Source organism: Monodelphis domestica, chromosome 3 (assembly GCF_027887165.1).
Source record: "Monodelphis domestica isolate mMonDom1 chromosome 3, mMonDom1.pri, whole genome shotgun sequence".
Lineage (NCBI taxonomy): Eukaryota > Metazoa > Chordata > Mammalia > Didelphimorphia > Didelphidae > Monodelphis > Monodelphis domestica.
The window spans coordinates 482,098,628-482,111,682 of NC_077229.1; the positions used below are offsets into that span (position 1 = coordinate 482,098,628).

The window sequence follows — 13,055 nt, forward strand, 5'->3', positions numbered from 1 at the left end:
TGAGAAGGATATTGGGTCAGTCAACAAGTATTTACTAATCATCCACTATGTGCTAAACTCTGTGCCAGAAGTCAGAGATACAAATAAAATTAATGAAATAATCCTTACTTGCAAGAAATTTAATAGGGGAGAAAACAAAGTGTATGTAAAAATGTATATGAAAGAAATATAAATAGAATACATAAAAAGAAGAAGTCATTGAATGTAAAGTTTTTGAGAGGGAAGGCACTAACAATTGAGGGGATCAGGAAAGGCTTTATGTAGAAAATGATGCTTAAGGGGGCAGCTGGCTGGCTCAGTGGATTGAGAGCCAGGCCTAGAGACAGGAGGTCCTAGGTTCAAATCTGGCCTTAGATACTTCCCAGCTGTGTGACCCTGGGCAAGTCACTTAACCCCCTTTGCCTAGCCCTTAACACTCTTCTGCCTTGGAGCCAATATACAATATTGACTCCAAGATGGAAGGTAAGGGTTAAAAAAAAGAAAATGATGCTTAAGGTGTGTCTTAAATGAAGAGAAGGATTCTGTGACTCAGAGGAGAGAAGGTAATATATTCCAAAAGTGGGGAGGGGGGAAGGTAATGGTATGTTATACATGAGAAACAGAGAAAAGACTAGTTAGACTGGATCACAAAGTATAGGAGTATATAAAGTATATAAAAGTAATGTATAAAAAAGTGGTAAAAATCCAGATAGGAGAAAAATTGTGAAGGACTTTAAAAGCTAAACAGAGGAGTTTATATTTGCTCCTAGCAAAATGGGGAGCAACTGGAATAGATTGAATTGAGGGAGTTACATGGTTAGAGCTATATTTCATTCAGACAAATCACCGGCCCTATTCTGGACTGAAGTAGAAAGAAACTTGAGGCACAGGCGAGAAGGTACCAAAGCCTGAATGAAGAGAAGGTATTGGATGTAAAGAAATAGCATATAGGTAGAAATGGCAAAGATTTCACAACTAATGGAATATGTGGGGTGAAGGGTAGTTAAGGATAACACCCAAGTTTTAAAGTTAAAAGAGGGGGGAAAGTGATGCCTTCCTAAGAAATAGGTAAGTTTGTAAAGTTTGTAGAAATGGGGTGCAGGAAAGATAAAGATAATGAGTTCTTTGTCGGACAAGTTGAATTGATTAAGGTTATATTGTCTCTGGGACATCTAGTTTAAAATGTTCAGTCAGAAATTGGAAACATGAGATTAAATCTAAAGAGGAAAACCGTAGATGAATATATAGATCTTAAAGTCACCTACAGAGAAATTATAATTAAACACATGGGAGCTTGTGAGATCATCAAAACAGAGAAAAGAGCCTAGGACAGAGCCTTGGGGAACTCCCACAGTTAGAGATTGTCATCTGAATAATGAACCAGGAGAGGATTCTTAGTTAAGACAAATAGAAAGAGAAGGAGGAGGGAGGGATTGATTAGTCCATTAAAGTTCATTGAGGAAGTAACATCCATAAGGAGATGATTAACATATATTAGATAACAGCTTTGTCATTCACTAACTACTTAACAGATCCAGGGTAGACTATGGAAGGGGACCTGTACCCAGGGCTGGCATTCCAGGGAAGTAAGTAGTTGTGATGCTATGGCATGATGTGAGTTACTTCAGGCCCTAGGTTGAGAGAATCGAGTTCAGAAGCAAATAGCAACTGTTACTCTGACCCCAGGAGCTGATCAGAGTCTCACTTCCAGCCTTTAGCCCAGACTGAAATATGCAGAAAAATAAACATGGCAGGAATCCCAGCCCAAAGTGGAACCTGTGATTCTGTACCTCAAAACCAGCATAACTTCCTAGCTGATAGTGGCTGTGTCAAGCTTCAGTCTGCTATTTCCCAAACCCTAACCCAAACCCAGATTAAAAAAAAAAAAAACTTAACAGTTGAGATAAGAGGGCAAAAATAAGACTTGGGTCTGGTTTCCCATGTGGAAAAGCACTGAAAGCTTGCAAGTCCCAGTCTGAGCTGTTCTTGAAATCCTCGAATAACATTAAACTGAATATCCCCAAGAAGTCATTAAGAGGACCACTCTAGACCTTCTCTCTCCAAATACCTAGAGATTGTCCCTAACATCATGAAGTCAGAATTTAGGAAGTAGGTTGGAAGAATGAGCAAACAAAAAGAAATTCCACCCAAAAAAACCCTAATATGATGGAGATACTCAAGACACAAAACCAAAAAAGGAATGACTCCAAAACCTGTAAAACACAGTTTGAGCACAAATTCAGCTAGAATTCCTAGATAAGATATAAAGCAAGAGTTCAAAAAGTTTAATTGTTTTCATAAATGAAATTTAGAAGAAAAAATGGAAAAGAAATTAGAGCTATAAAGCAAATTGGAACAAAAATGAGCAACTTGAAACAAAGGTACAAAACTTTCTGAAGCAACAAATTCCATGAAAATTAGAGATGGACCAAATCAAAGCTCCATGGAATAAGAAGAAAAATGAAAGTCAAAAGATTTGGAAAAAATAGAATAAAACAGAATGTTTCAAAGCAGAAACAATTGACCTGGAAAATGCTGAGAAAAAAATTTTAGAATCTTTGGACTATCTGAATGTCCAACAAAAAAAAAAAGAGGGAATGAGCTTAGGCATCCTATTTTAAGAAATCTTAAAACTGCCCCAGACCTGTTAGAAATAGAATCCACTGACCTTCTTTTGAAAGTGGGGTGAGGGTAGGGGGAAGAACTCTTAGGATGATTATAGCCAAAATCCAGATATTTTAGGTCAAAGAAAAAATATTCAAGCAACCAGAAAACGTTCAGGTACCAAGGATCCACATTCAGAATCACAAAAGATGTTAGTAGCCACCACAGAGAACAAGTGTATGCTTGGAATATATTCCAGAAGGCAAAGGAATGTTCCTGGCATGTAGTCAAAAACTGAGTATGATACTACAGGAAGAAACATGCATCTTTAGTAAGATAACTTTTGACATTTGAAGATAGGAGTAAAAAGAAACAGAAAGGTAAACATGAATGAACTATTGTTCATATTGTTCATTCATAAAATGTCTGAATAAGAAGCTACTTACATTTAAATATGAGGAGATGTCACCTCTGTATTCTTTCATCATAGAAGTCATAGAGGGAGTTCAATTAGAGAAGACATGGGAGGACTATTATGTCTTGAGAGAACACTGAAAAGAGAGGCAAAGAGGAACTGTTGGAGGGCAGGATGAAGAAGGGAATGGAAAGATAATTGTCTCGCATTATCAGGATACACAGATAAATGTCTAAAAAGGAGGGTTGGGGTGGACAGAAGTAGCTGACATTTTAATTTCACGCTCATCTGAATTGGTCAAAAGAGGGAAGAATGTACAAACAGAACTGGGTACAGAAATATAATTCATTAATCAGGGAAATAGAAGAGAGACAGGTGTGTTAGAAAGCAAGTAAATTAAGAACAAAGTAAGGTTATTCAAAAATGTTCATAGCCCTTTTTGAGACAGAAAATATTTGTAATTTTAGGAGTTGTCTATGAATTGGGTAATGGCTGCACAAGTATATGAATGTGATGGAATATTATTGTACAAAATGATGAAAATAATTGTTTCAGAGAAACCTGAAAAGATTATTTGAACTGATTCAGAATGAAGTAAGCAGAACCAGGAGAACATTTTATACAATGGCAACAACATGGAAATAGTAAACAACTTTGAAAGAATTAGGAATTCTGATTAGAGTACTGATTAATTATAATTCCCAAACTAATGAAGAAACATACTGCCATTTCCTGACAGAGAGATAAAGGACTCCAAGTGCAGAATGAGGCATATATTTTGTGGGGATCTGGCCAGTGTTAAAAATTTTTTTGTTACACATTTGTAACAGTGGTTTTGTTTTTCTATATTCTCAGCTAATGGATAGAGCTTGAGGTAAAGGGAGAGAAGGCAGTTTTTTTGCTGATTGAAAATTGATATATACATATACATGAAAAGATGGTCACAAAGTTGTTATAATGTAAAGTCCTTGAGAGTAGAGATTATTTCATTTCTTTTTTGTAAATGCCCAACACCTAACACAGTACCTACCCCATTATAGCCATTTAATAAATGTTTGTCAATTGATTAAAATGTTTTTATATATGTATCCCCAGTGCCTAGCACAGTACCTGGCATATACTAAGTGCTTGATAAATGCTTGTTGATTAATTATTCTATTCCTTGTCATTGACATATCTTTTGATAAGATAAAATTAAGTCTAGTATACATTGACAATATTTAGCCATCTAGCTGCCTGTAAAAAGCTTATATCTTGAGGGAGAAAAAAATGAAATTGTGCGGTTCTATGGGCTTCTATGATAGATCTTACTGTTTGGGCAGTATTTAAAATATTGTAATCTTATTTTAAATAAATAAAGCAAATAAGATGTTTTTGTTGGGGATTTTTTCATTTAGTTGTACATTGCATCTCCTTCAAGAACATAAGCACAAGTAGCAATCCTTACTTCCTAATTTCTCAGCCCAAGGTAAACCAAAGAGTTAAACCACAAAGATTAATTTCCCCATCTATATTCCCAGTAGTGGGGAAATAATTTAGTTAACAGAAGTTAAGTCATTGCATTGATAATTTTCCACAAATGCTTTCTATATTGTCTACTCTTCTATAAAAATGTTTACATTTTAAGTGCTATTTTAAATTTCTCAGAAACTCAGTAATGCGGTATATTTTTCAAGAACAAAATTATTTTCCAAATCACGTTGTATGTCTTTTAAGGCTCCTGGATGAATTTGGTGATGGGTTAGGAGTTGCCCAAGCAATTTCTTATGTGGATCCTCAGTTCCTTACCTATATGGCATTAGAAGAGCGACTAGCCCAGGCTATGGAGGTATGTTGCTAACTTTTTTATATATACATATGAAGGATGCAAAATGAAAAAATCTGCAAAATCATGTTGTGTCAAACCCCCTAAACTGCATAACTAAATGAGTAAATTATAAAATATCTTTAGCATGTCTTAAAAACAACATAAAACAAAAGGAACAGTGGTGATTGCCAATCTGCAACTACATACAAATTACCCTGCAAAGAAAAATTTCTCTAAAAGAGTTAGAAATAATCTTACCAAGTTTTTGGTACACATACACATATCTACATATGCATATGTATTTATAAACTATATAGACATATACACACATCCATTTGTGGGCGTGCATGAGCTCAAGAAGCAGAAGTAATAGATAAAGACCTGACCTCAGAATTAGAAGTTCCTAGTTCAAATACCATCCTTGACATGTAGTGGATGCAACAGGTCTGGAGGAAGCTATCTGAGACCAGAAGATGCTGGCTTGTACTGGGGGAGGACGTTTCCTGTACCATTGAAATTTCAGCTCTAGTACCTGTCCAACACTGGATCCCTATAAAGTCTAAGTAAATCTGAGCATCTGTGTGCCCACTACTTCTATCATTGTATCTTATTCTACCCTCCTTCCTCTGTCCTCCTTAATCTTTCCCAGCAGTTTACAATTTTTAGTTGTCAGTTTTTTAGGCCTGTCCAAGGATTTATCAGGCAGCAGCATTGCAACAATTTTGGGTTTTTAGTAATCATTTCTTAGGACATGTATTTAAGATTATAACTTATAAGTTTTGAGATTTCTCTCATTGGAATTAGGATACCCAAAACTTCTTCCCACAGGAATAGAAAAAAGAGGGGGCTCACTTTAGCCACATTTGAGAATACAAAAGCCTATATAGACAGAAATTCTTCCTTCAGTGTAGATTGTTAAACACTAAATATATATATATAAAGCTGCTTGGGGAAGGGGATTCCTCTACACTTCAGAAGGAGAGATTGATATCTCCTAGTGGGGGGCACCTAGCTTCACTATTTTTCTATGGGAAGTTGCTAGTCTATGATTACTAATACTAATCAATGTATATTGGGGAATAATGCATAATTTCATCTCACATACCATCTAATCTAATACTCTCTGCTGACTTTACCATGTAATAAAGTTCCTGAGGTGAGGGAAGATGTGTCTTGCTTCCTCATTACTCAGAGGATTGCAACTGCCCAACTGTGTTTCCAATTCCTTCTCTTCCTCAGTTTTTTATATTCCTTGCTGATATCTCCCAAGTTCTAACATAGAGGCTGGGAGGAGAGAACAGTGCCTCTTTCCCAGGGGCTACTACTCCTGGGCACAAGTTCAATTTCCAATGAAAGTCTAAAATACTTTCAGAAGGGTTGCTGATGAGACAATATTTTATAAAAATATAAATGTGCATGTGTGTATATGTATATATCTATATGTATCTATATAGCTATATTTAAATTCTTCCCTTCCATCTTAGAAGCAATACTGTGTATTGGTTCCAAGGCAGAAGAGTGGTAAGGGCTAGGCAATGGGGGTTAAGTGACTTGCCCAGGGTCACACAGCTGGGAAGTGTCTGAGGCAAGATTTGAATATAGGACCTCCCATCTCTAGGCCTGGCTCTCAATCCACTGAGCCACCTCTTATATTTTGAAGAAGAGAAGGTAAGTAAAGCTATAAGTAAAGTAAAGTAAAATTATATTGTGATAATTGCCAGGTGGCACATTATTTGTTATTTGAAGTTGCTTTTGAGTAAACTACCATGACTTTTTCTTTCTCAGACTGCCCTGGCCCATTTAGAGTCTCTTGCAGTAGATGTTGATCAGGCTCATCCACCTGCCAGCAAAGAAAGCATTGACTGTCTCCCACAGACCATCATTACCGAAGATCACACTGGTAGGAAAAGAGTGACCCAGGAAATACTAAAATGATTCATTCACTGTATGTTAAAGTACATGATTGGTCTGCGTGTAAAATGGAACCTTAAACATTAGAAACTTTTGTTGCATTTTACAAAGCCACTATATTTGATCAAATAGTGTTTGACAGTATGAAATGGCATATTGGGACAGAAATTCTTCCTTCAGTGTAGATTGTTAAACACTAAATTGAACACTTATTAAGTACAGGTTTGTTTTCAAGTCCCAGAAGAGTACTGATTGTCAAGATTTGACTAATTATGTCTAGAAGTTGACTATTATGAATTGATCAAAGTTTTGTTTTGAGTTATTCTCTTAAACAATATTTTTTGTTTTCCATTTTATTTAAGTTTAAAAATTATGAAACACATAGTTGAACTAAAAACACTGTTTTTTTCAGCTGTTGGTCAAGAACAATGCTGTGCTATCTGCTGCAGTGAATATACTAAGGATGAAATAATAACAGAGTTACCATGTAGCCATTTCTTTCATAAACCCTGTGTAACTCTTTGGCTGCAAAAGGTAAGTTTTTATTTGACTTTTACTTCCCCTTGTTAATCAAGCATTTATCTAGAAACTATTTTTTCTCTACAAACTAATATTAAGAGAATAGTGCTAAGCATTTCAAAATTTTTGCCTTTTACTTTATTTAGAAAAATATAGTCATCATAAGCCCCTTTTTCTCTCTTACTTCAGAATTCTCCATTCTCCTCTCCTTTGCTTCACCTTCTCAAAGGCCACTTATGTTTTCATCCCTATTTTGCTTCCTTTTTTTGCATCCTTTAATCATTTGTTCTTTCTCTCATTTTCAATGTTTTTTCCATGGCTAACTATGACAATGTAAAATATGCCCATGGCTCCTCCATTCTTTAAAAAAAAAAAAGACTTCACTTGACACTGCCATAACCTCAAGCTGTCATCCTTTTCTCTTCTCCCTTTCAAAATCGGCCTCCTAGGAAATATCATTGCTTCATCATTTCCCATCTCCCTCTCTTCAGGCTCTTGGAATATGGCTTTTGATATCACTACTCAACAGAAGTCTGTCCAAAGTTAGTGATTTCTTAACTACTAAATCCAATCACAGCGCTCCCTGACCTCACTGCAGACTTTGACTATATCAACCGCCCCTCCTCCCAGACACCCGCTTCCTTCTCCTTTCGTTTCTTGTGATACTGACTTCTCTTGGTTCTTTTCTTACCTATCTGGCTATTTCTTCTTCGGGTCTACTGCTGGCTTATCCTCAGCTAGCCCAATAAGTGTCACAAATGCCCTGGACCCTTATAGGGCTTCCCACATGGCAGTATTTAATAAATGTTTGTTCTCCCCTTCCCCCACCTCCTTGGTACCTTCCTCAATTCCCGTAGATTTAATGGTCATCTCTTATGCCGACTCCCTCAAGTACATATATCTGCCCTAATGGCTTTCCTGAACTAGGGAGATAGATGCCTTGTGGACATCTCCCTCTTTGATGGTTCTTTAGGGATTTCAAACTCAGCATGTCCAAAACACAACTCTTTCTCCTCAAACATCCCCCTTTCTATTTTCAGCACTCTTCTGGTTACCAGCCCTGAAGCCTTCTTTGCTTCTTCGTTTTCTGTCTCTCCTCCCCTATCCAGGCAGTTGCCAAATTTTGTCAGTTTTGCCTTTACACCATCCCTTACAATTGCCCCCTTTTCTTCACCATTCTAGCCTCTACATATCCTAATCCAGGTCCTTATCATCTCTTCCTGGGGCTAGTATAACGGCCCACTCTTTGGGCTCATTTGCATGAATCTGAACGTTCCATCCCCTCTTCAGAAATTTCCAAAAACCTCTTATTTACTTATAGGATGTTTAATTATAAGATAAAATGCAAAGTCCTTTACCTGCTTTTTCAATCTTATTTCATATTATTGCCCTTCATACACTCACTCTGTTCCATTTAGACTGACTTTCTAGCTATTCACTGCCTATCTCCATGTCTTTAAGGCACAGGTAGGACTTCCAAGTTGGGAATATTTCTTCCTCTACACCTCTTAGAATTGCATTTTCATTCATAATATAACTCATATGTCACCCTTAAAAAGGAATCCTTTTTTATGATAAGCCCTCAATTGGTAGGCCTTTCTCTTTTTCCCCTCTTGAAATATTACTTTGTATATACTTTATGTTTGCTGATTTTCTACATTTTGTGTCCTGCCCACCTTCCCACAGTGGATTGTGAGCCTTTTGATGAAATAGACTGTTCCATTTTTGTCATTTCACGCTTGGGACTTAATAAATATTATTGAATTGCTTTTTTATTCAGTTTTCATTATTAGAAATTTGTGTCCATATAGCAAGTATACAATGATCATATTAAACCATTTGCTCACAGATAGCCCTGATGACATAGAAGATAAGTATATTTAATAGTAATTCTAAAAATTCACAATTTTTAGTCATAATCTTTTAAATGATTTTAAAAAGCTTTTTGGTCTAATGTGATTGTAAATATCTCAGACAGTAAGTGCTTTAAATAGTCCATTTAAAGTATGTTAAAATAATATTGGAGTATTTCAAGATTATAGTTCAGTATTATATATGAATATAAATATGAAATATGCATATTTCAATAATATATATTCTATATATATGATGGAGAAGAATATGAGATTTGGGGAAATTTTCTTACAAAATAACATTTGCACATTTTCTGTAAATATTTGACAAAATTAATTTTAAAGTGTCTCAGATGACCCCTTTGTCTAGGTTAAATTACACACAGACCTTTTTTAAACATCAGTGTTTTACTTCTTTATATATGTATGCACTTGGGAACATTTAAATTGAAATTGAAAATTAATGATCTGCTTAATTTATCTCTTGTCCCATTTTTCTGAGGAAAAAAAATATTCACGGGCTTACCAAATTATTTTCAAAGTAAATCTAATACCATAACCAACAACTTAATCAAATTGTTATAATTACCAAAAATTACTTAAGAGCTATCTATTCAAATCTATTTTCCAGGTAGTATTCCAGAAATAGCTAAAAGTATATAATATTAATCATAATATTTATTTTCTTGACCATAATAATTTATAAATACAGATTAATGAAATTACTAATAGTAATCAGATTGATTATTTTATTTATTCCTTAGTTTGCTTATTATAAATATGTAAAATTATAATATTATATCATTTATATTGTCCCCATTTAGAACATCTGCTCTATTATAGTAATTGATTTTACCTTTTTGACCATGTAGTTTTCTTATGTAGTTTTCTATCTAAATCCTATGTGCCACACTTGTTATTTTCATTTTAGATTTTTTCAGTAATATTTTTAGCCTTTTTGTCTTTGCTATTAATACCAACCAAGACCCCTGTTTTTTGGATCAGTGGTATTGGCTTGTATCTATTGTCTTTTTTCAATAGAACCTATAAGAGCAGCCTTCTTTTTCAGATAGAGGAAAGCCATAAATTGTTATTTTAAAAGTTTTAAATAATTTTTTTCCTACATCTTGGTCCTTTGAGCAAAAAAGACTACAAGCTTTCCTTTGTCTTTCTTTTACCCCAAGAAAAGAACTCTTCATTTTCACCTTTATTATATTAGAATCTTAGATGAAATAGAACAATGAAAACAGGAAAATTTCAGGCCTCAAACATTGCCCTAATGTGTCCCAAATAAAATGGTGTATGAATATATATATATATATATGTATATATATATTCTCTTTTTATGTGACAATGTTGTAATTTGCCTTTAAATTACCACAATTTTGCCTCAAGTATTAGATATCAGGGATTTTCATTATCCTTGTTCTTCCTGACATTTTTAATATCATCACTGTGACTGTTAAGAAATTAGAATTAAGCAGGAAAGAATTTTATATGTAATATGAAACTTCATATGTAATAAAAGAATATCACAGCCACCCTATGTGCATGTATGTACATACACATGTGTCATGTGTAACCTGTGGTATTATAGCTTAGACAAGGTTGTAACATACCTTTCCTACATAGCACAGCCCTGCAAGTCTACCAGAAAGTGATTTTGCTATGAAGAGATAGATGTTTCTCTCCAGCAGCTTTTCTCATTGGGACAGCCCTGTTGGAAAGGTTGGCTTAGCAAGGGCACAGAATGCCCTGAACCCTGCAACGCCATTCTTTCTCCTTTCCTGCCCTCAGCTTTGCTTGGTCAGTTTGGCAAGGAACCATCTCTACCAGCTCTTAACGTGTGGCCTATGAAAGCTGAGTTGAACTGAATTTAGCTTTGAAAGAGGCTGTTGGTGTAATAACAAGAATAAGCGAGCTCTTTTGTCCAGGGACTTTCATGTGACAAACTTAGTCAATTCTATGGGTTTTTAATTTCCCTAGTATTTGTCATTATACTTGAAATTACTCAGAAGTTCTCCATTTAACCTGGACCTCCTATGCTGAGTTTTTTGTTGTTGTCAGGTTTGTTTTTGTTTTGTTTTTTTATTTTAAAACCTTTACCTTCCATCTTAGAATCAAGACATGTATTGGTTACCAAGCAGAAGAGTAGTAAGGGCTAGACAATGGGAGCTGTGACTTGTCCAGGGTCATTCAGCTAGGAAGTAATTGAACCCCTGGACCTCCCATCTCTGGGCCTCGCTCTCAATCAACTGAACCAACTAGCTGCCTCTAGTGGTGTTTAAAAAAAAAAAGTTATTCATCCAGTTTTTAGCAGCGTTCGATTTGGAATGTTTTTGTTTTCCAAAAAACTTTAAGATACTTTTCTATGATAGTTTTACTATGTCTTTACTGTCTGTTAACTTGGTTTTTTTCTCTTCTTCAGTCAGGAACATGCCCTGTTTGCCGTCACGTGCTTGCACCCATCCTCTCTGAAGCAACTGCTCCCACTTCCTTCCTGTCTGATCATGATTCCCTACTTTCAATCCACACTTCTAGAGGAACTCAGTAAAATTTAACATTTGAAATGAGATCATTTAGTCCATCAAACTAAGCCTATAAAATCTAATTAATTCCAACATGAAAATATATAGATATTAAATATTATATATAATATATTGTTGTTTAGAAAGGAAGTATTAAACTTTCTAAACCATATTTAGGTTTGCAATAAAAACTGTTATTTTCAACCTGAAAGTTGAATCAAATTGAACCAGTTTTCTTCAGTTGAATATATTATTGTTAATTGCAGTTAAAATAAGCAGTAGTTAAATCTATCCAAAATAATTATCATTTATGTGGCACATTATGTATTTACTTTCATGCAACTGCAGTGCAGTTAGAGCTTATTAAAGTTATGCTTATAATCTGTTTTACACAATATAATGAACTTCTTGGGTTTGTCAAAAATAGTGCCACTAAGTGACTTTGATATCTCATATTTGCATCAAATGTGAAGACTCTGTGGTCACAGCAGTAGGAAAGATTTGGTTTCACTGGAAATAAAATACATGATAAAACACTTTTGTATTTTCATCATTTCTTTTCCTTATACTAAAGGAAGTTTTGAATCAGTTTGTTGTGGGGAAAGACCAAAGTTTGTTGTAGAATCTCATCCAAAGAATTGGAGGCTCAAAACTGCATTCTGTCCAAAGGTATGAAAGTATGAAAGTCTTATTCCAAGAAAAGATTTAGTGTAATGGAATGGCCTAGGCTGATGGAATGTCCTAAGCCATGGATGAAGGTGTGCATCTTTATGGAAGGACTGGGGTCTTGTCACCTCCATTCCAGGAAATTCTCCACTTTGTCTTAGAATAGCCCATCGCAGGTGTTTCAGATCATAGCAGGAGGGAAATCCTGGAAAGTGGGTAGAGAGGGAAGAGGAGGGCATAAGTTAAAGCATATTCAGGGAACATGTCTTACATTCCCTTTTAGTGTTCTGCTTTCTATCACTTGTCAACCTAGAAGATGTGGAGGTCTTCTCTTGGAATTCCCTTATCAACTGGGTGGGGAACATTGGGAAGGACAGGCTATTTTATATCATAATATGTTGGAGTAAGGCAAAGATATGATTAATTCCTATTTGGCAGTACAAGGTTTTTAGTACACAGGGGTCCCACTTCTGTCACTGTCCTCCTCCATCGCTCCCTCCCTCTGAAAGCCTGGGACTCTAAAGATCTGGGGGGGAAAGACAAAGGCCACTTCTTCGGTAACTTCCTCAGGCTGAGGTGTGGGATGTTGCCCTGGCCCTAATTGTGTCTATGAAAGGGATTGATGGACTTGATCCAGAGAGTGGAGAGTGGTCACAGAGAGGACAGGGGATGTCACCATCTGAAATCAGTTGAGTCTAAGCAAGAAGTAATAAAATTAGAGCATTTAGGAGACCAGGACCAAAAATCCAAAGAAGGAATTAGTAAAGGAATTA

At 35.5% G+C, this 13,055-nt stretch overlaps 1 protein-coding gene across 14 annotated transcripts in view; it reads left to right on the top strand.

Annotated features, from left to right (window-relative positions):
- PJA2 (praja ring finger ubiquitin ligase 2) overlaps positions 1-12,152 on the top strand; it is a 91,400-nt gene extending 79,248 nt beyond the window's left edge. For all 14 annotated transcript variants that reach the window (XM_007486488.3, XM_056824707.1, XM_056824710.1 and 11 more), the window contains 4 exons: positions 4,715-4,826; positions 6,591-6,705; positions 7,129-7,250; positions 11,517-12,152. In XM_007486488.3, the coding sequence (XP_007486550.1) occupies positions 4,715-4,826; positions 6,591-6,705; positions 7,129-7,250; positions 11,517-11,642 (475 nt within the window). In that variant the 3' untranslated portion in view covers positions 11,643-12,152. The remainder of the gene's footprint in view (positions 1-4,714; positions 4,827-6,590; positions 6,706-7,128; positions 7,251-11,516) is intronic.
- The last annotated feature ends 903 nt before the right edge of the window (positions 12,153-13,055 follow it).